The following is a 23,790-nucleotide window of genomic DNA, read 5'->3' as shown; positions in this document are numbered from 1 at the left end:
ATGAGCAAGATCCTTAGTGGTTAGGGACACCCTTTTTAAGATGTGGTCTCTAATGTTGAATTGCCTAGGCTTGACCAACACATCATGGTGCTTGGTCATCAAGTTCTTGTAACGTGCCGCCCTCACCTCGTCTATAAGATTAAGGCTTAGACGGAGCTAATTCTCACTTTCTTCATCCTTATAGTGGGCCACCCTGAAGTTGGTTAATCCAACCTTTGCAGGTATCACTGCATCATTTCCATATGCCAACATAAATGGAGTCTCTCTTGTGGAGTCCTCACCATCGTCCTATACGCCCAAAGGATGCTAGGTAACTCATCGGGCCATATCCCCTTTGCTCCCTCAAGCCGAGTCTTAATGATCTTGAGCAAGGATCGGTTTGAAACTTCTACTTGCCCATTTACTTGCGGGTGGAAGGGTGAGAAGTAATGATTCCTAATTTCAAGTTGTTCACAAAATTCTCTAAAGGTGTGTTGTTGAACTTTCATCCATTGTCTGAAACGGGGCGGAGTCAGTGGGGGTGGAGGGGGGGCACTTGCCCCCTCTTACTCCACCCAAAAAAAGTTCATAGTAACATCTTGCAGAAGTGAGCAAAAACTCTATTAAATGTTTAACCTGTTTGCCCCCTCTGATATAAAGAAAAAAACAAAATGCAATCCCTAAAATAGCTCTGTTACCAAAAAAGAAAAGCTAAAAAAGTTACACAACAATTAAAGGATTGACGCCACTGTTAACACATGCTACATCATTTTGGTTTTAAAAATAAACTTTTATCAAGTCCCAGATTTAAGCATGTCACTACCATTCTTGGAATGTTTATCCCAACTTTATTTTCTTTTTTATTTCATAAATTTTCAATTGATGGTAGGTCTTATATTTTAATATTTTATACAAATAATTATATATATATAAAAAAATAAAAATAAAAAATAAAAAAACTAACTAATGTCCTTAATTGTACTATAGTTTCAGACCCTAAACCTCCACTATCTTCTCACTCCTCCATCTCTTAGACATTTCAATTTTAAAATCTAGGTCTAGGTTTCTACTACAAACCCAAATTTAAATACTTTGAAGAATAGAGAACAAAAAATTTGAATTGTAGATTTTATTTAAAAGCAATCAAAGCAATAGACATGTATACAACATTAGATATCTAAATTTTAAGGAATCAAATTAGATATCTAAATTTTATGTAATTAGATTAATCTCTTACTTTAATTTTCTGTAACTATAAATTGGTTATTTTTGTTTTGATATGAAATATATATTTTTAATTAATTGAAAATATGGAAAATCCTGAGTATAATAATGAGTCCAAATCAAGTTCTAAATGAATTCTTATACAATTTTTTTTTGTTTTTTCCTTTTTAAAAATAGTCTTTAAATCTTGCCCCCTCTGAATTGAAATCCTGACTCTGTCACTGGTCTACAATAAGCACCCTAGGAATCCCAAAGCGGCATATGATGTTCTTCCAAACAAAGCTTTTGACATTTTCCTCAGTGATCTTTGCCAAGGTTTTCACTTCCACCAATTTGGTGAAGTAATCAATCCCTACCACTAGGAACTTCATTTGCCTGGTTCCTATTAGAAAAGGATCAAAGATGTCAAGTCCCTATTGAACAAAGGGCCAAGGGGCTATCATTAGGGTAAGGTACTCCGATGGTTGTCTAGGCACGTTGTTGTAGTGTTGGCATTTGTCTCATGCTTTGACATAGGACTTGGTGTCTGCTTGCATTGATGGCCAATAGTATCCTGTGCGAACAATTTTATGGACGAGTGATCTTGCTCCCGAGTGGTTTCCACAAGCTCCTTCATGTACATCTCTCATGATGTAGTTGGACTCATTCAGAATTAAGCATCTCAGGTAGGGCTAAGAAAAACTCCTTTTATATAGTACTTCATCCATGAGAACAAATTTTGCTACTCTGACCCTTAGCTTCCGAGCCTCGTCCTTATCAGCAGGGAGTAGCCCGTCCTTGAGGTAAGACACAATTTGCGTATTCCAGTTAGCTTCCTCTTCTATTTGTTGTACCTTGAGAACGTCTATGCTCGGAATGTACTGGACTTTGATCTGATTGTCAATCAAGTCATTTGTAAAGGCTACTCTAGCTAAGTTGTCAGCTTTCGTGTTTTCTTCCCTTAGGATCTAGTGGAACTATGTTGTTGTAAAGCCTTTGATGTAATGCTTGACTTTGCTCAAATATTTCTTCATTCACTCCTCCTTGGCTTTGCACGTTCCATTCACTAGTCCTATGATAAACTGTGAATCTCCTTGGACGACTACTGGTTCGGCTTCTAATACCTTAGCCAAATCCAAGCCTATGATGAGGGCTTTATACTCAGCTTCATTGTTGGTTGTCTGGAACTGTAGACGGAATGCATATTCTAGAAGATCTCCCTTGGGTGACTGTAAGATTACTTCAACTCCTCCTACATGTTGGATAGATGAACCATCCACATGGATGATCCATTCTCTTGCCCTTTTGTTTTCATTCTGCTGGTCATGTGCCGGAGTAAACTCTACAATGAAGTCCACAAGCGCCTGGGCCTTTATTGCTTCACTTGGTCGATACCTCACGTCAAACTCACTGAGTTCAACTGCCCACTAGATCAGTCATCCAGTTGCTTCTAGCTTATTCATGGTCTTCTTGAGCGGATGATCTGACAAGAAGTTGATGACATGAGCTTGGAAGTAGGGTTTGAGCTTCCTTGCTGCTCTCACCAATGAAAAGGCCAACTTCTCTATTGGTGGCTATCATCCTTTAGCTCCTCTTAACGCCTTGCTGGTGTAGTAGACGTGCTTCTGTGCCTTCCCTTCTTTTCTCACAAAAGTCGAGCTCATCGCGTGAGGAGAAACAGCTAAGTAGAGGTATAGTTCCTCGCCTGGCTTGGATGAGCTTAACAAAGGAGTTATGATGAAATACATCTTGAGATTTTCAAACACTTGCTGACATTCATCCATCCATTCGAATGCTATCCTTAACACCTTGAAAAATGGAAAACACTTGTCAGTATCTCTTGAGATAAACCTATTGAGTGCTGCTACTCGTCTAGTCAGGCTTTGCACTTCTTTGACATTCTTTGGTGGCTTCATGCTCAGTATTGCTTGGATCTTGTTAGGGTTTGCTTCAACCCCCCTCTGTGAGACCATGAATCCGAGGAACTTCCCTGATGAAACTCCAAAGGCAGACTTGCTATAAAGCCAAAGAAGAATAACACCAAAAGGTTCATCTCTAGACAAAGGCAATACCTTCATCCATATGTATTGATGAGGAGTTTAACTGACGATTTTTTGGCATCATTAGTTTGGCGTCTTCTGTGGGAAATGTTTGCAAAGCCATACTGTTTCCCTTTTCTTGACAAAAGAATTCCTTTCGATACCATATGGATTCCACAACACAAAAAATTCAAGCATTGACAGAGAACATTGAAGAATTGATACAATAGAATTTGGAGTTAAGGCAGATTGTCGAAACCCAAAGTGATCAAAGAAATGAAGAAAGGCAGGAGAACAAAAAATGATGAGGAGATGGCTGATCCATTGAATCATTAAAGAAGAACGCCGGAGGGAGAAAACTCCTCTAAGATGGAAGAGATGTTCCACAAAATGGAGAGAGAAATGGACAAACTAAGAAATGCAGTGAAGGAAAAATCTTTGTCCAACCTAGATGGCATGATCGGAGAATAGCTTCACCCTTCAATACAAAAGTCCTAAATCATCCATTACCTCCCAAGTTTCAGCTTCCACTACTTGAATCCTTCAATGGGTTGAAAGACCCTTTAGACCATATTAAGTCCTTCAAGACCTTAATGCACCTACAGATGACGCCAGACGAGATCATGTGTAAAGCATTCCCAACCATTCTAAAAGGCACGGCCAAAGTGTGGTTTAGCAAGCTATCACCAGATACAATTGCTAACTTTGTAAAACCGAGCGAAAACTTTGTTCGTCATTTCATCGAAGGATAGTGCCAAAAGAGACAATCCAGATATTTCCTTCTTCGAATGAGATGCTAGAGGGATTAGACAGCCTCATGAAGATCCCTTGGTAATTATGTTAAGGATAGAGGAGTATAACATTCATCGAATCTTGATCGACAAAGGAAGTTCAGCAAACATCCTCTACATGCTTGCCTTCCAACAGATAAAGATAACGAAAGAATGACTCCATCCATTCACATCACTTCTTGTAAATTTCATAGGTGACAAGATATAATACCTCAATGGGGTTGTTACACTAACCATCATTGTAGGAACTTATCTAGCCTAAATATCCAAGGAAATTGATTTCCTAGTAGTGGATTGGCCTTCCACATACAATGTGATAATTAGATAACATGCTAATGAAAAGCAAGGCTGAAGAAGAACACCTGGACGACCTCAAAAATACCTTCAATACACACTGTAAGTATAACATGAAATTAAATCCAACCAAATGTGTTTTTGGAGTTTCTTCAGGTAAATTCTTGGAATTCATGGTATCATAATGAGGGATAGAGGCAAATCTTGACAAAGTGAGGGCCATCTTGGAGCTAACATCCCCAAAAACAATGAAAGAAGTCCAAAGCCTGACAGGCAAGGTAGCAACCATGAATTGGTTTGTCTCACGAGCCATTGATAAATGCTTCCCATTCTTCAAAACCCATAAAAAAGCGTTTGAATGGACGGACGAGTGCGAATGAAGAAGCTAAAAGTTTATCATGTATAACCACCATTGCTAAGCCCATCCATCAAGAGGGAAGAACTCTACCTTTACCTAGTAGTCTCAATGGCCGCAGCCAATTCAGCCTTAATAAGGAAAGAGATCAGAGTACAAAGACCAAAGTTGCCTACGGGTGGATGGTCTAAACATAAAGTTTCCTACGGGTTGATAGACAACCAAAGTCGCCTACAGGTGGGTGGTCCAAACACAAAGTCGCCTACGAGTGGACAAACGACCAAAGTCGCCTATGGGTGGACAGTCGAAACACAAAGTCACCTACAGGTGGACGATTTAAACACAAAGTCGCCGAAGGGTGGACGAATGATTAAAGTCGCCGAAGGGTGGACGGTTTAACATAAAGTTTCCTAAGGGTGGACGGATGACCAAAATCACTTACGGGTGGATGGTCTAAACAAAAAGTCGCCTATGGGTGGACGGTCCAAACACAAAGTCTCCTACAGGTGGAAGGTCTAAACACAAAGTCACCTACGGGAGGACAATCTAAACACAAAGTCGTTTCCGGGTGGACAGACAACCAAAGTCACCTACAGATGGACGGTCCAAACACAAAGCTGCCTATGGGTTGACGGACGACCAAAGCCACCTACGAGTGGACAGTCCAAACACAAAGTCACCTACTGGTGGACAGTCCAAACACAAAGTCGCTTATGGGTGGACGAACGACTGAAGTCGCCTACAAGTGGATGGTCCAAACACAAAGTCGCCTATGGGTGGACGGATGACCAAGTCGCCTACGGGTAGACGGTCCAAACAAAAAGTCACCTATGGGTGGACGAACAACCCAAGTCACCTACAGGTGGACGATCTAAACATAAAGTCACCTATGGTTGTACACCGTTGGTAAGATAATCAATTACCTCATAAAGCCACTAGAGGTGTTACAAGAGCCATTAAAACCACCATTGGAGGCCTCCAACGGTTAGATAAGTCAGAGATCTACATAAACCACCTCAGAACCTAAGCAAAAGCTCCTTGGCTGGCACCATTCCGGTGATCAAGAGAAGAGAAACACCATTATTATTCTCTTGCTGGTCTCAAACTCATTCACGTCGAATTTTGCCTGGAGGAACCTATCGACTAACGAATTTGGCTTCATCACCTTTCATATTCCAACTGCGTCCATAAAGATGACGACAGGAATAGTGGGGCAACTAAAGAGGAGAAAAATCACCCTCATCCATCATATAGCAAAAGAAGAAAATTTTAACATCGTCCATCAACCCAGCATCATCTATATGAGGAATGATTACATCATACATTAAATGAGTTCCTTATAAATGATATAAGTAACGGTTAACGAGCCAGATAGGTAAAAGCAAAACCGAAAAATCAATGGGCAAAATACCATTGAAGTCTATAATGCCTCCACATTCATTACTGATGAGTGTTAATTTATCAAGATCATCCATCTCTTGACAGACGAATTAAATGTTATTCAATGTAAGGCGTAACGTACAGACATCAATGACGAACAAAGCCATAATAGAGATTCAATGCCTCAGGCAACTAAGGAGTAACGTAAGGGCACCAACGAATGAATAGCCTTTGGTAGACAATTAAAGCCAGCCATTAATACCAATGGTTCCATATCTCATAAATGAAGATATTCATTCAAACAATGAAGACAAGGGCTATAAAAACCCACACAAACCAAAGGCAAAGAGGTAGACAATTCTCATCCAAAAACTATTCCTAAGTTGAAGTCTTTTGTGATATACTTCAATTGAATTCGTTTCTAACTTAATCATCAAAGGGTGTTTGGCAAACACCACACCGATATATTTCTTTTTCTCTATTTCACACCTTATTGCTGGTTCGTCTTAGGTCGAATCCAACGCCTTCATCCATTTGTATTGACAAGGAGTTCAATTGATGATTTTCTGCATCATCAGCCATAAAGCTAGAGAAGAACAACACCAAAAGGTTCATATCTAGACAAAGCCAATGCCTTCATCCAACTGTATTGACAAGGAGTTCAATTGATGATTTTTTGGCATCATCAGTTAGTAACAGGGAAAAATCTTTTATGAGACAATCATAAGACCAATGTCCCATTGACATGTGGGTCCAATACACACATAAGACCACATGTCGGTGAGACATTAGTCTCATGAGATTGTGTTAGAAGATATTTTCCCTAGTAATTGATGTATATGAAAAAACGTGAAACTTTAAAAGCTTATACATAACAAATAAGCTAAGTGTTTGTTTGGATTGCGTTGAAAATGTTTTTCAGCCCGTTTACGTCTCTGTTAATGGGTCCCGTGCACTATTCACGGGACCCACAAGTACTTTTTTTAGCAAAATTTTCATTAAAACTGGATCCCATGATACTATTCACACAATTAAAAATTATTTTGCTACAGTGTTTTCAATTTTTAGCAATAAGCGGTATCCAAACAGACCCTAAATATCTAAGTGAAAACGTTTATGGGAAAACTTTCCTGGGCCCATATTTTTTTGGGGTCATTTTTCTCAATAACCTTATAACCACACTTTGAAAAGGTATGTGTACTAGGCATGGTTTTAAAAACCGGTTCGGTGAAAGAAACAATCGAGGAGCTAATTACCAGTTTTTTGGTCGAACCAGGTTCTGAACGATGGTAGAACTGGTGATGTCATAAATAATTTAATTATTATTTATTTAAATTATATAAATAATTAATAATTTTTTAATATACTAAAACTAACAAACCAATAGTAATAAATATGTTTCCTTTAAAAAAAAATACAAGTATATAACATCTTTTTAAAGAATTTAACATAATAACATTACAAAACAATCATCTTTAATGTTAGGACATGTGTTTCACATATTAAGAACATATGTCATGATTTTATGTCATTGGCTTATCCTTTGACAAAACGCACTTTACTTGTATTTAGGTAGATTTAGAATGTGTTAAATACTTCAAGAAACCATGTTTCAAAATCAAGTATTGAAGCCTTCAAGTTTGTTCAAGAAAACAAGCTGAAAGTACAGAATTACTAAAGCTCGACATCTAGCATGTGTCGAGGTTTAATGAAGCTGTTCAACCCGTGTGCTCGACCACTACTCGACACCTCCTATCTGTCGAGGTTTAAGAATTTCAAAATTTTGATATGATTTTCTTAGGATCCGTGAATGTGTCTTTAGGCCTTCTTTTCTCCTAACCCTAGACATATAAAAGGATTGTTTTAAGGGCCGTTAAAGAGTTCACAAGTTGCACAAGCATTAAGCAAACTCTGTTCAACAAATTGTGACTGAAGATGAAGTTCTTGCCTTAGTTCGTCTCTTTCTCTTGAAGAAGATGACGTGTATGTGCACCGTAGGGTTTTGTGACCAAGCATTTTTTTTATCTTCATCGTGTGGATGAATTGAAGAATTTTGTAGCCAACAGCCTTCTTAGTTGGTGATTGAAGTCGCGTACTGGGATCTGCACAACTGGTTAGTCACGTACTTGGGAGCTGTGCATCGAAAGGGGAACTGTCACTACAGAACAAGTCTAATTTGATATTGGGGTAAGGGTTCAACTGTAGGTTGGTAAGATACTTGGGATTCCTTGACTTGTAACCGCTTGTTGTGATAATAGTAGAGTTTCGGGAGTGGTGACTTGAAAATTCCCTGGTGGGATTTTTGCCGTTAGATTTTTCCCATTCGTAAATAAATCACCGTGTTATTTATTTTCCGCTGCATATTTAGTTGCTTGGTGATTTGTTGTGCTACCACGCTCTTTGCATGTTAATTTGATTAATTAATAAACTTAGTTAATTAATTAATTAATTAATTACAAGGGGTCAATTTGTTTTTGGCCTATCAAGTGGTATCAGAGTAGGCACACTCTGATTAGGGTTAATCTTTGTTGTGTTTTATCTGTTGACTCCTATTTGTCATGAATAGAGGACAGTCATTAATTATACCTCCTTTATTTGATGGTACTAACTGTTAAGTTCTAAAATCTTATGATTTTATATATTTAGAACTCTAATTTGTATTGTTGGCAAACCATGATCAAAACAATGTGTTTAGAATTGTTTTAGTCTAGCTCAACGTTGTGCATTTATGTAAAGTTGGAATCGAGTTAAAGTAGGAAAACATTGTGCCTTTCAGCCTGGCTCAATCGATCGAAGCTCGGGCAGAAAGATTTTCTACAGACTTTTCCAACTCAGCCCTAAGTGTTTTAAAACATTTTTAGGGTTTCTTATTTGTCCTAAGTATAAAAGGCAAACCCTAGCCACGTTTTAGTGTTGCTCATAATTGCGGTTTGTGTAAATCTCTTGTGAGATCTAGAGGAGCTTTCCTTTACACAAACTTAGGGTTTTCAAGGAGAAGATTTATCTATGCCTTGACGATCAATTCAGTTGCTACCATTGAAGTTTAAAGAAAACACAAGCGGGTGTGCTTGTATTTGGTGGTGAATCCAAGAAAGAAGGAGTCCGTGGATTCGGAGTTTGCACGTGGTCGTGTCAGTAAGTTCTACTGGTTGGTAGCAATAAGAAGTCGAGCATGGGGGCTTGTAAGTCTTATTGTATGAACTTCGATTCTTTTAAGATAGTGGATTCAAGTTTACCTTGAGGATAGCTAGGTCAAATCCTTCCCAGGTTTTTACCTGTTTGGTTTCCTGGGTGATCATATCTTGTGTTATTTATTTTCCGCTGCTTTGCATGATTTGATCTTTGTTATTGTGATAACCTAGACTTGTTTAATTGGACCTAGTAACAACTTGGCTAATTACCTAGGTTAAATCAATTGTTTAAGGGGTCTAAAAACCATCACTAACTATGCATACTGGAAAGTACGCATGAGAGCTTTCTTGCAATCTTTAGATGAGAAGGTGTGGTAAGCTATCGAGATTGGCTGGACTAAGCCAAAGAAAGCGCTGGCCGATTGGGATGAAGCCAAGATCAAGGCGGCAAACTTCAACAGCAGGGTATTGAATGCTTTATTTAGTGCGGTTACCAATAAGGAGTTCAAGAAGATATCCTCTACTGAAACTACTAAAGAAGCATGGACCATCCTCCAGACAACCTATGAGGGTACAAAAGTTGTCAAGGATTCAAAGCTTCAGAGACTCATTAAAAGCTTTGAAGAGATAAAGATGGAGGAGGATGAGTCATTCGATGAGTTCTATGCCAAGCTAAAGGACATAGTGAACTCGGCCTTCAATCTTGGGGAAACCATTCCTGAACCCAAGATTGTAAGGAAGGTGCTTAAATCTCTACTTGAGAGATTCCATGCCAAGATCATGGCGATAGAGGAATCAAAGGATATTGACAAGATTCCTTTGACTAAGTTGGTTGGAAACTTACAGACCTACGAGCTAGGGTTAACAAGAATAGGCAAGACGGGTAAAGGCAAGAGCATGGCACTGAAGGTCAAGACCAGTGAGACAGATGAGTCTTCAGATGATGAAGATTCTAAGATGAAGTCCTACATCACCAAGTAGTTCAAGAAGTTTATGAAGAATGCCAATGGAAAGGGCTTTGACAAGGACCGTAGGCAATCTAGTTCTTCTCAGTTCAAGAGTCAAGACAAAGGGAAGAAAGATGCTAGGGATGGTGATCAGTACACTGTTCCCACAGGACCTAAGTGCTTTAGGTGTAAAGGCTTTGGTCACATGAAACATGAGTGTCCTACATATCTTAAGAGCATTAGGAAGAGCAAGGCACTTGCAGCTACTTTGAGCGACACCAAGCTTGAGGATGATTCCGACCATGAGGATGACGGAATCTTGAATGCCTTCACTGCCACTATTAATCCTACTGATGGGATTGTTGAAGATGTGGTTGAAGAAGAAGAATTGGTGGAATCCAAGTTTGAGAAGATGGATGATCAAGATGACATCCATACAGCCTATGAAAAACTGTACAAGCTTTCTGAGAAGCATGAGAAACTGTATAAGCTAACCACCAAGAAGCTCAGTGATGTGGAACTTGACTGTGAGGAGCTTTCCACAAAGTTTGATGAGGCTAATCAAACTATTAGAGTACTGAGGTTCGAGAACAATTTCTTGGCTGAGAAGACCAAGAAGCTTGAAGCGGAGCTGTTTCAAGTCAGAGCTCAATTTGACAGAGCTCAATTTGAGAGGACTTCAAGTACGAAGCTTAATGAGATGCTCAGCATTCAGAAATCTGCTTCAGATCGAACAGATTTAGGGTATGGTTTCTCTTCCTCGAATATTGCTTCTACTAGTACTACTGTTTTTGTTCCTCCTGCTAAGAATGTTAAAATTGAGAACAATGAGATTAAAACTGAATTAGCTAGTGAGAACTTAGACAAGGGTAAATCTATCTTAGGAGCACCCCCTGAAATTGAGAAGAAAGATGTAAAAAACCCTAGGGCTAAAAAGGCTAACTCTCAAAAGTCTAAACAGAAGAAGCAGTATCTTTGTCATCATTGTGGAGTTATCGGTCATACTCGACCAAATTGCTATAAGTGGCTAGCCACTCAACAAAGCAACGGCATGATAGCATATGGGAACCAAAATCAGTTTCAATCCTCTCTTGCTCCTCTTGGAGATCTTCTCAAAGCCCTCATGTTCCTTTCAAACTTGAATGGTTTTAACTCTTCCCCCTCACCGCCGGTTCAAGGGTTTGCTAGACGGAAAGGTTCTTCCAAGGTGTGGAAGGAAAAGGGCTCCAAATGATTTTATCACTTTTCTCTTTCTCTCTTCTTGTTTTTGTGTGTGCATTACTTGTGTGTTTTGCCTTCAAGTTTTGAGTCAGTCTAGTTTTATTCATTGTGTTGTTTTGTTTAACATGTTTTTGTTTGGTTATTTTTCTGTTTTGTTTTTTTTGTTTTGTTTTTTTTTTTTTTTGTATAAAAATTAAAAAAAATTGAAAAATTAGAAAAATACAAAAACAATGTGTGTTTTGTGTACATTGGTACTTGTGTACCTTAGATGGCCATTAAAACAAAGTTTTCTAAACTTTGTATCTTTTGTAGTTTAGATGAGCATTTCTATGCACAACTAAGTAAGTGAGCTTTGTGGCTTTTGTTTGTGATGAGTAAGATTAAATTATCTCTTGTACTTAACACTCGTATCACTCTTTTTGACGGGTAGAACTAAAAAAATCCTAAGAGAAAGGCATAAATAACCATCTCACCATTTTTGCCCGTCAATCATAATATGACACTTGTATGCTTCGGCATAGCAAAAGTGCAGTGTCAATGACATTTGTGTACTTCAGCATAGCAAAATTGGAATGTCAAATGCTTACCATCATTGGGTATTTCTTTTCTATCTCTTATACGCCCATGCATGATTTGCTTAAAAGAAAAATATGCAAAGAAAAATAAAAAGCAAAAAGATCAAAAATACTTAAAATATGATTGCAAGCGTGTATTCTAGGAGATGTGAGAGTTATAGGATGCACCTTGAAGGTGATAGTCCCCATCAAACAGTTATGATTGTGTGTGAGTTAAAGTGATTTTCTCATATCTCAAATCGTCATAACAAGTATACACTTATGAAATCTTGCGATGTTTTTCACACACAACATGCAACATTCTTTGCTACTTTTGATACATATGCAGGTACAATGTGATTTGGCCATCACAAGGTTTTACATGTGTTAATGCATGTTCACTAAACTGTCTTGACTTGTTTTTTGAAAAATAAAATCGGTTAGACTTGTTTAGTGTGTGTGTGTGTGTGTTTTTTTTTTAAGATCCAAGTGCTTAAAATTATTGTTAAGAGATGATTTTGAAAGCTTAATATGTTGATTGGATCATTTGTTGAGTTGCATGTTGGATTGCATTCATGTATGTGTTTTTCACTTCTCAAAAAATTGCTTTTAAAAGCTAGCTCGACACCTCCTTGATACCTTGCTGTTTGTTGAGCTTCTTCAGCTTTTTCTTATTGCAATCTCGTTAACTTCTCGACACCTAGTGGATCGAAGAAACTTTCTGCCTCCTCGATAGCTTCTCTACACCTGGTGGATCGATCGAGCTTCTGTTCTTGTATTTGATGGTTTGTTCCTCAACACCTCCTTGATACTTGTATCTGTTGAAAACCAATTTCTCGACACCTTCCTCGACAAATGTCTCGACACCTCTCAACACCATCATCTGTTGAGAAACTAAGGCACTATTTATTCTCCTCGTGCGATCCGCAGCTCTTTTCTTTCGATCTCTCTCTCAATAGCTCTTTCTTTTCTCTTCCAAACAATCTCATCTCACTCCAATCTTGATCCTCAAGGTTTCTTCAAGCTTTTTCAAGATTTTCCTCACTTATCTCTCATTCATCATGCATTTCATGTTTTGAAACCTAGGTTTTCGGGTTTTTGAAAAATTTTAGGGTTTTTCAAAATTAATGAGTTATTGTTGAAATTTTGGGATGGGTTTTCACTTAAATGAGTTTAAAATCTCATATATTTCATCACATTAGCATTATAATAGTATTGTCATGCATTTAGATGTGTGCAAACTGTTTGTATGCTGATAGGTTTGGATTGGGCTGAACCCATGATGCAATTTATTTTACATGTCATATGTTCATGCATTTCCCATGCATATGTACTCTCTTTTCAATATACTTGTTATATTTGAATTGCTTGGGACTTTTTTGATTTTCTTTCTTTCTCTCCCTCTCTTTCTGTTTACGTTAGTCGTGTTTATGGCACCTAAGTGTAAATGGCTCGGAACCCTCTTCATTCCGGAACTTCTTCATCTTCTGATTCTGCTCCTCTCTCTCTTCAGTTCTATGATGATGAAGCCCACAAGACAATCTTGGAGTAATTTTCTAAACGAGGTGTTCATTTGGAATGCCAAGTCATTCTGGCAGACTTCGCTGACACTGGCCTTCCCATTGTCATTCACAGTGAGGAATGGGAGTCACTGTGTGACGTCCCAGTCACTTGTCCTCTCGTGCTTATCCAGGAGTTTTACTCTAACATGCACGAGATTGATCGTTCAGTACCTCTTTTCTTCACTCGCCTTTCGAGGTATGCACATTCCTGTCACACTGCAGCTTGTTGCAGATGTGCTTCAAGTTCCTAGGATAGAGTTTCTTGACTATCCTAGTTGTGAGCGTCTGCAAACTGTATCCAAGGATGAGCTCATGGTTGCTTTCTGTGAGCGCCCTTCTGATTGGGGTATTGCTAAAGGTCCTAGATTCATTAACATGGTGATGACTTTTGTACTTCATCCACTCTCTCACTACAACTCCATCATAGAGCCTCGTGCTAGGTTTTTGTTGTCTCTTCTTGAGCATCTTACTATAGACTTCCCTTCTCATTTCATTCTTTCTATTATAGATGTTCATCTAGATTTGGCATCTCGTGATAAGCTCATCTTTCCTTCCGCTATCATGAGGATCTTACGCCATTTTTCTGTTCCTTTTCCCTCTTCCGACCATTTTTCTGTCATATGTGCCATAGACTACACTACCGTTAAACATAGCGAGGCACAGTTTCGGTCGAGGCAGTCGGATTCAGCATCTCCTCCCTCCTGTTCAGCTCCATCCCGTTTTGCTCCATCCACATCTGCTCCCTCCTCTTCTTTAGGCAATGTGACTCTAGGAGACATCATGGCATAGCTACAGCGTATGGATGCTTGTCTAGATACAATCTCTATAGAGATGTATCAGATGAACGTCCGTGTTGGCTGTATTGCATGACGACAGGTGACCATGGGCGGATTTGCTCTTGAGGCTACTCCTTCACCACCTTCTTTTGATTCTGATTATGATGATGATAATGATGATGATGATGACGATGATGCTTTTGAGGATGAAGATGATGGAGATGCTAGCTCTACCGATGAGATGTCTACTTGACACTCTTACCCTTTGTCACTCGTGACAAAAATGGGGAGTAGTTTTTGATATGAGAGTAGTCATTCTTAGGGGGAGAGTTAGTATAGGACCATTTTCTTAGGAGGAGTATTGATATGAGGGATGTAATGAGGATATTATGTATCTTTTCCTTTCTTTCTTTTATAGATACATTGTTCTTGTACATTAGGTCTTGTGACCACTTTTTCACATACATTGTACTTATTCTCTTTATATGTGGATGTATGTTTCTTTCACCTACCCTTACATGTGTTGTTTCTTTTCTCTCTTTATACACATGTTTCTTATGCTTGTATGCAATCTATTATTTTTGTTTTACACAAAGATGCCTTAATGAGTTTTGTTTAAAATGTTTTAGAAATACATGTTGTCAAAGTCTACTTGCCATAAACTCTCTTCTTGCCAAGTTTTTCAAGAGTTTGTGTTAAGATAGATTTTATTGTATTCAACAAATGAGTATGAGTTGAGTGATTTATGACTTCTCTCATATGCTCATTTGTTTGTTGTGGTTTTGTCACGGATTGCCAAAGGGGGAGATTGTTAGGACATATATGTTTCACATATTAAGAATATATGTCATGATTTTATGTAATTGACTTATCCTTTAACAAAATGCACTTTACTTGTATTTGGGTAGATTTATGATGTATTTAAATCCTTCAAGAAACCATGTTTCAAGATCAAATGTTGAAGCCTTCAAGCTTGTTCAAGAAAACAAGTTGAAAGTGCAGAATTACTAAAGCTCGACAACTAGCATGTTTCGAGGTTTAAGGAAGCTGTTTAGCTCGTGTGCTCAACACCTGCTCGACAGCTACTCGACACCTCCTATCTGTTGAGATTTAAGAATTTCAAAATTCTGATATGATTTTCTTGGAATCTGTGAATGTGTCTTTAGGCCTTCTTTTCTCCTAACCTTAGACATATAAAAGGATTGTTTTAAGCGCCATCAAAGAGTTCACAAATTGCACAAGCATTGAGCAAACTCTGTTCAAGCAAATTGTGACCGAAGATGAAGTTCTTACCCTAGTTCATCTCTTTCTCTTGAAGAAGTTGTTGTGTATGTGCACCGTAGGGTTTTGTGACCAAGCATCTTCTTGATCTTCATCGTGTGGATGAACTGAAGAACTTTGCAAGCTTCTTAGTTGGTGATTGAAGTCGTGTACTAGGATCTGCGTAATTGGTTAGTCACGTACTTGGGAGCCGTGCATTGAAAGGGGAACTATCACTACTGAACAAGTTCAATTGGGTATTGCGGTAAGGGTTCAATTGTAGGCTGGTAAGGTACTTGGGATTCCTTTAAAATCACTCGGTGGGGTTTTTGCCGTTAGGTTTTCCCCATTCGTAAACAAATCACCGTGTTATTTATTTTCTGCTGCATATTTAGTTGTTTAGTGATTTGTTTGTGCTACCATGTGCTTTGCATGTTAATTTGATTAATTAATAAACTTGGTTAATTAATTAATTAATTTATCACAAGGGGTCAATTTTTTTTTGGCCTATCACTTAACATGATTAAACTTTCAACAAAACCAAATAAATAAGTTCGTTAGTCATTACATTTACATCCACAAACAATTTCAGACTGGCAGAGGCGGACTTCATTTCACTCAACAATTTCAAACTAGCAGCAACCATTTTATCAACAAAGAAATTCATCAACACAACATACATAAACAATAGTCAACAATTTCTCAACAATTTCAGACTGGCAGCAACCATTTTATCAACAAATAAATTCATCAACACAACATACACAAACTATAGTATAATACTCTATAAACTATATTTCACAAAAAAATAATGCTTTGTAAATCAAATTCACAATATACACAAAATCACAAATAAACTAAAATGCTATTGTAAACTAATAATTGAAAGGAGAATTAACGATAGAAGTTACCACTTACCAGTGAAGTCACGGAAGGAGAACCTAAGATGAAGTTGAGAACATGAACTGTGAATCTGAGAATCTGAGAAATAAAAAAATAAAAAAAAAGAACAGAGAAAATGATCAGAATCAAAATCAAGTAATCAAAATCATAAAAAAGAAAAGAATATTAATTATTACCTGATGAAGCCGAGAGAAATGAAAAAAAAAAAAAAAAAAACTGAGAAAATCAAAATCAAAATGACAAAACCCAATTAGAAAACCCAGACACTTAGAAGTAGAGAGTAGAGCTCAAAGGGTGAGGGCGAGACCGAGAAGGGGAAAAAAAAAAAAAAAAAAACCCAATCGAACTTCAGATGTCGTGAGGATGAGAAGGAAAAAAAAAATTGAGAGCCACGAGCGCGAGACTATGTGTGAGCGTGAAGTAGAGAGAGGTGTAGAAAATAGAGTGAGGTAGAGACAGCTTGAGTTGAGTTGAGTCATGAGTGAGGTGAGTGAGAGTCACAAAGATGAGAGAACTCAGAGAAGAGGCATGATGAGTGATTCTGAGATGAGAGAGTGAACTAAGGACTTAAGGGTTAATTTTTAGGACCAAAATAACGTAGTTTTAGGTTGGGAAAGTTAGATAACCCCAACCAATCAGTAACTGATTTGACCGGTTGAACTGACCGGTTTTCAAAATTTTCCGATTTTTGCCCATAACAGGACTGAATTGAAAGTTGGTTCTCGGTTGTATTGGTCCGGTCCGGTTTTCAAAACCATGGTACTAGGTCCAAGTGAGTTTAGCTTGAAAAAGTTGATGTACTAGCTACCTTTTTAATCTTTTAGCTTTTATTTTAGGTTCGTTTGCCAAAAGCTTTTAATCTTTTAGCACTTTAATATATATATATATATATATATAAACAAAACTAGCATTTAGCTTTTGTCACATATTTAGCTTAAAAATCACCATAAACTATATTTTCATAATAAACCTTACGCAAATAAATTATCGAAAACCACTAAATACCCAAATACACTTTATTTTATTATAAACAGTTTTTAAAGTCTCAAGGTGCATCTCTATTTTTGCCAATTTTTAACTAGAAAAATAAGCAAATATGATTTTTAGCAAAAATTTATTCCACATGCACGCTACAGTCGTGAGAACATTAGCATCAGGAAATGCTACTCTATCCCATTTTACAATTTCAAAAAGCTACTTTATCAATTAGACCATACCATTTTACAACACACCTAATATCCCAAAATTCTATTTTACCATACTACACATTAAAATAATATAAAGTAAAATAAAAATAATATAAAAATATTCTCACTACAACCACAACTCAACAAGCCCAAATATTCGTCGGCGATTCGTAGTCATTGTGATTAACTGATTCCGGCGACATGTACAAAGGAGTTCCTCTAAAATCCCACCGGAACAAAATTCCCATATTAAAAAAAAAAAAAAAAAAAAAAACAGCATCACAACAGAAACCCAACAACACCGGACTCACCAACAGAAACCCAGCCTCACAATAGAAACCCAGAAACATTGACCTCGCTGTGACCCACTTCAGCCATACCACAACCCACTTTAGCCCACTCCGATCTCCGTGACCCATGCCATAACCCACGCCGTGACCCACTTCAGCCATACCCACAACCCACTTCAGCCCACTCCGATCTCCAATCTCCGATCTCCATGACCCACGCCGTGACCCACTTTAGCCATACCCACAACCCACTTAAGTCCACTCCGATCTCCATGACCCATGCCGTGACCCACTTCAACCATACCCACAACCCACTTCAGCCTACTCCGATCTCCGTGACCCACCTCAGCCCACTCCGATCTTTGTGACCCACGCCGTGACCCACTTCAGCCATACCCACAACCCAATTCAGCCCACTCCGATCTCCGTGACCCATAACTCACCTCAGTAATACCCACCATTTCCTTTTAGCACTGGTCACAGGCCAAAAAAAAAACAAAAAAAACAAAAAAAAAAAAACCGCCAGATCGCAACCCACCAGAAAAAATGAACCACTGCGAGATGTTGGGAGGTGGATGATGTTTGGGTGTGAAGAGAGGAGAGAGCAGATGATAAAGAGAGAATGAAGAGAGAGAAGAGTACAGAAATTATGAGAGAGGAGAGAGAAATGTCAGGGAAAGTTGATTAAAAAATATATATATATATATATATATATTTTTTTTTTTTTTACAATACTGCTACAGTACAATTCCAAAGATAGAATTGTACTGTAGCAGTATTGCAAAAAAATTTGCAATACCTGGGATTAACATTCCTTGATGCAGAACACTTTAAGGCTTAAAATATCAAATTCTTCTAATATTTGGCATTGACATTGTCCAACGCTGATGCTCTGATTAGCCAATATTAGGAACGATTTCATTGTGTACATACCTCTTGAAGAAAGATTTTTTGATTGGATACTCTGGCCGCTCACTGAATCTTCCATTTGACTTGATAGTGTCTGAGCTCCATCATCAACGTCATCGACATAGCCAGGAAGGCCTACACTAATAATGTGCTTAAATAAATTATGTTATTATATTTGTCCTAAAGCATGATAAGAATTATTTGGGCTGAAAGTAAATGGAGTCCTGTATAGAAATAAGTTAAAAATGCAAATTACAACCTTTAAATTTGACCCAAAATTGATTCTTAAAAAAAAAAAAAAAAAAAAAAAAACGTTTAGCCCAAAATTGATTTAGATTTTTAATGTTATTTTTGTTCAATTGAATTTTCTAATTTTCAAATTTATTCAACTAAGGTCTCTCCAACTTCCACGAAATGTTGTTATTCAACTAATGTTGCTATACATTACTCAATAAAATAATATAACCCATCTCCCTCTCTTCTCCTCCATTTCTATGTTTTCCTTTCAGATTCTCTCTCTCTTTCAACTACCCTGTTGTTGCACCACGTGCATAGTCTAGCCCACATAGCATTAAAGCCCATCTATGGACTTGTTTTGTTCTGGCCGTGACTTGCAAGAATCCAAATTCTAGTTGAATTAGGATCCGTGTGCAGTAGGTGTGTAAGGTGGCTGGGTTAATATATAAAGACAATTTTTATTAGGTTTTGTGTGTGCTGCATATTGAATAGAACATAGAGAAAGAGGAAGCGGCACAAGAGAAAAGAGAGCAACCAAAAGGTAGTTGCTTAGAGAAAAAGAAAACAACCAAGAGAGAGCTATGCTTGGAGAAGAAAATAGAGAGGAGAGAGCAAAGTGTTGCCACTTTTGAGAGATAGATAATTAGTGTTTGTGTGAGTAAAGAAAAAAAGAAGAAATTTTTTTCTATAGTCATGAGACATACACAAAAATTATTATAATTGATTTGGGGTCTGTTTGGATAGAACTTATTTTGCTGAAACTGAAAACTGAGAACACTGTAGCAAAATAATTTTTAAATATGTGAATAGTGCTGTGGGACCCATTTTTAATGAAAGAGTTACTGAAAAGTGAAGTTTGTGAGTCTCATACACTGTTCATAAGACCAAAGTCAATAAACGACGGCAGCACGGAAAAAACCGCACCTTGACAACAGTGAATTGATTCGAAGTTTTTTCTATGGTTTTTCCCTTTAAGGAGAAAGAGTTTTCTACGTAAATATTTGTATCCTTACAAGCATTTATATTTGTAGAATGATCACTGCACCAATGGTACTTGTTATTTTGAATTGATAGATTTTATGATAATATTATTTGGGAACCAACACACTCATCACCCAAACCTAAATTTAGATCAACCCATCCGCCGGCTACCACCCAAACCCATACTCAGATCAACCCATCCATCCACCACCAACAGAAACTAAAATCACCTATAGCAACCACCACAACTAGCCAGAAAAACCATAATCGCCACCACAACAACCAACCACACTACCATCCATAAAACCCACAACCCATCAACACTAATAAACCAATCTCAATTACCCATCATCTGCAGTTTACATCCACGAAAACCTACCCACAAACACCTCACACGCCACTACATTTTTACATGCCATCACAGCTTTGTCACTCGCCCCTGGTCCATAAGCTGCTTAGCAACAATTTAGGTACCAAATCAAAGAGAGGCAGAGAGTCTGAGAGTTTAGGGGTTGGAGAGAATTTTATTTAGAGAGGGGATTTGAGGTTAATTATGAGCTTGATCTAGAGAGCTAAAGTGAGATCGAAAGTGTGTAAACCAGCAAGCTACCACTGCAAGTGGTGGTGGTGACAGAGATTTGAGGTCCGGCCATAAAGACTTTGACGAGGAGAGAGATCGTGAGAGAGGGGTCAGTTTTGCCTCGGAGAGGCCACCACCGTGATGGTGGTGGTGAGTGGCGGAAAATGGAGAAGCTTAGAGCTCCGGTCATGGAGCTTCAACTTCAACGAGATAGAACCAAAAAAAAAAAAAAAAGAAAGGGACGAGAGAGACAATAAAAATAAATTCGCAACTTGCTAGAGTAAATTCTGTAAGTGTTTTCACCAAAAAAATATTTCTATAAGTGTTTAAGTATTAGAAACCGAATGCATCAATTTTTTTTTTGTTATTATTCTTATATGGGTCAATGTGTATCCTTATGATATACATTAATTATACATTTAAAAATTAAAAAAAAATCATAAAAAAAAGGCCAATCACCTTTTTTTTTTCTTATAAAAATTTTCTTAAAATAATTTTACTAATATATGCATACGTAAGTAAAACCCTTCTTATATAATAGGTTCGCCAAATTGAGGTGGGCCGTGGGCACTGATGAAATTGATGCCGGTGATGGAGGAGTTCCAAAGTTTGCCAGCACGTCTGGCCAAGTTTGCAAACCCATGTGAGGGTTTCGAGGACGAACTCATGTGGGAGATAGTTGGACGACATTGACGTGTTTTTCTTTGGTTTAATGCCTTTTTCTGGAAAATATTTTTTTAATACTTAATTGGATTTTTTTAATTTTAAAATTTTAAATTTGGACACACAATATTTAACAGAAATTGACCCAAAAAGAGTAAATTAAAAAATTAAATTACTTAATTAAATGAAAGTAAAATTAGAAACCTTAAATAAATTTTGGTCAAATTTATGGATATAATTTCATTTTTGTTAAAAAAATAATGTTGTTGTGAAGAACATGAGATAAGAGATGTAGAGACGTACAAACGTAGACGAATCTCTCCAGTGTGCCCAAGGGGGATGTACTACGGAAAGCAGTTGGCATTTTTGCTAGCAGTTGAAGACACGTCTGGCCACTTTCTCCCTCTCTTATTGTTGCCTCTCTTGTTGCAAGTGTCTTGTCCTTTCCTAATAACCATATTGCGGTGTCTGTATCGAAAGATAGAGACCGTTAAGCATGCGCTATATCTATGTAGCAAAATAATGCTTTAGGGAAGAAAATAAGTTCAAATATTTGTTCCAAAATAAATAAATAATAATAATAAGTCCAAAGATAAGCATATTTTCTCATCATTTGTACAGATGCAATAATTTCAAGTCTGTGATTAGAAAGTTCTAATTTTGAATGTAACAGGAATAATGTGTATGAGAGAGAGACCAAAGTGTTGGCCTATGACAGCAACATGGAGAATGGACACGCTGTCACTACTTCTTTGAATGTGCAGATCTATGCGGTCACAATTTTCAAGCAGAAATTTGGCCATTTTTGTATGACCATGGGCAGCGGCCCTATATACCGGGGTTTCACCTAGCTGGTTTTCAGCTTTGAGTATCTGGTGCACTTCAGCGTCATTGAGTTCATCAACCAAGAGTTTTGCTGCTTCAACATTGTCGGTGGTGGCCACCTCGTGAAAAGTATTGTTACCGTGATCGTTTTTCCTGGACAAGGCCTCGTGTACCCTTTCGGGCGGTAGGAGACCAACCAAATGTTGAAGCACATTTTTATTTCCGCTGTATGCTGCAATATGAAGTGCAGTGTCCGAATCGATAGTCATACTGGCAAACAAGAGCTGGCGATTTTCTTTTTTGGTGAAGAAACTCTTCAAGGCGTCCCAGTCTCCATTCAAGGCTGCCACATAAGGTTCCCTCAGTTTGCCCAAATCGACCCCTTCGCCTTGCCCCAACTCCAAATTGACCCATTCGCATTGCCCCGACTCCAAATCGATCATCCTGTTTGTATGTGTGTGAGGAATAATTATGTTTCATACCGCCATTGTGCTTTGTTTTACAGATGGCTACCATATATGCATCTACAAGAGAGTGGATGCCTGAAGGGTATCTACTTTGCTTATTTAAGGGGGTAAAGTTTGCAAATTTTGCTAGCATGTTACAAAGACTAAATTAGATGCTCTTTTGCATAGAATAAAAAATGTAGAATTTAAACCTTTGTGCTAGGATTTTTATAATGGAAGATTGTTAGAATCTTTCTTCACGTAAGATTTAAAACTTCTTTTTATTAGTAGAGCTGTGCAGATGAAGTCATGTCATGTGACTCACGTTTACACGATTTTTTCAGAGGAATCTTTCTTTACGTAAGATTTTTTTTTTTTGAGAAAGTTCTTTACGTAAGATTTAAAACTTCTTTTTATTAGTGGAGCTGTGTAGTTGAAGTCATGTCATGTGACTCACGTTTACACGATTTTTTCAGAGCCGAACTGGACCATACGGTCCAATCTGACTAACCGTTAACCTTTTTATTAATTTGGTTTTTTTAATCTTAAATACTGTTATATAAAAAATAAATATATGTGGGATCCAGTTAACTTAATTGGTAAAATCTTTAATAGTTATATAAGAGATCTGAAGTTCAATTCTTCCCTACACTAAAAACTGATTGATATTTTAATCTGATAAGGTTATAACTAGCCTCATTACATGCGCTTTGCACATGTGATGAGGTTTTTTTTTTTTAATTTAGTTTCATAATTTTTCATTTATTCTAATTTGACAGTTACACATTTTTTCATTAGCATTACACATTTAGAACTACTAATACAATCAAGAGTGTTATGAGGCTAACTTCAAAAAATAAACACCGAAAAATCATATTTGTTCTTTTTTTAAAGCTAGCCTCATGACACTTCTAGTTGTATTAATAGTTTAAAATGTGTAATATTAATGAGAAAACTTGTAAAACTTAATATTGGAATGAATGAAAAATTATGACAAAAAAAAAAAAAAACATCATCATGCGTGCGAAGCACATGTGATGAGGTTAGTTTAAACATAATAACTTAATATTCCAATTACTTAGAGTACATAGAAAAATGTACAAAATAAAATAGAAAACAATTCATCTATATATATATATATATATATTTTTTTTTTTTTTAAATTGTCTTCATATAACACTTTCTCAAGATTATTAATCCAAAAAAGAAACAAAGTGACACTAAAATTAAAGCTCTTAATGTAATGGATTTATTCACTTTTTTTTTTTAGGAATAAA

At 37.3% G+C, this 23,790-nt stretch overlaps 1 protein-coding gene across 1 annotated transcript; it reads right to left on the bottom strand.

Annotated features, from left to right (window-relative positions):
• Nucleotides 1-2,216: 2,216 nt before the first annotated feature.
• LOC115991060 lies at nucleotides 2,217-22,691 on the bottom strand. Its single transcript, XM_031114809.1, has 5 exons — nucleotides 21,940-22,691; nucleotides 21,546-21,710; nucleotides 18,806-18,916; nucleotides 16,411-16,473; nucleotides 2,217-2,602 (listed from the first exon to the last, which is right to left on the bottom strand). The coding sequence occupies exons 1-5, from the start codon at nucleotides 22,508-22,510 to the stop codon at nucleotides 2,217-2,219; spliced, it is 1,296 nt and encodes a 431-aa protein (XP_030970669.1). The 5' UTR covers nucleotides 22,511-22,691.
• Nucleotides 22,692-23,790: the final 1,099 nt, after the last annotated feature.

This window comes from Quercus lobata, chromosome 5 (genome assembly GCF_001633185.2).
Source record: "Quercus lobata isolate SW786 chromosome 5, ValleyOak3.0 Primary Assembly, whole genome shotgun sequence".
In the NCBI taxonomy this organism is placed as follows: Eukaryota; Viridiplantae; Streptophyta; class Magnoliopsida; order Fagales; family Fagaceae; genus Quercus; species Quercus lobata.
This window is presented reverse-complemented; position numbering and strand designations above follow the sequence as displayed.

Bases quoted from the DNA above. Each gene is read 5' to 3' on its own strand.
- LOC115991060 (XM_031114809.1), bottom strand. From the start codon at position 22,510: ATGATCGATTTGGAGTCGGGGCAATGCGAATGGGTCAATTTGGAGTTG. The intron at 21,711-21,939 runs GTCTCTCTCTCA...CTTTCGATACAG, and splicing joins TGTCATAGGCCAACACTTTG to ACACCGCAATATGGTTATTA. The intron at 18,917-21,545 runs GTACGTCTCTAC...TTATTAGTGTAG, and splicing joins GGAGAGATTCGTCTACGTTT to GCCTTCCTGGCTATGTCGAT.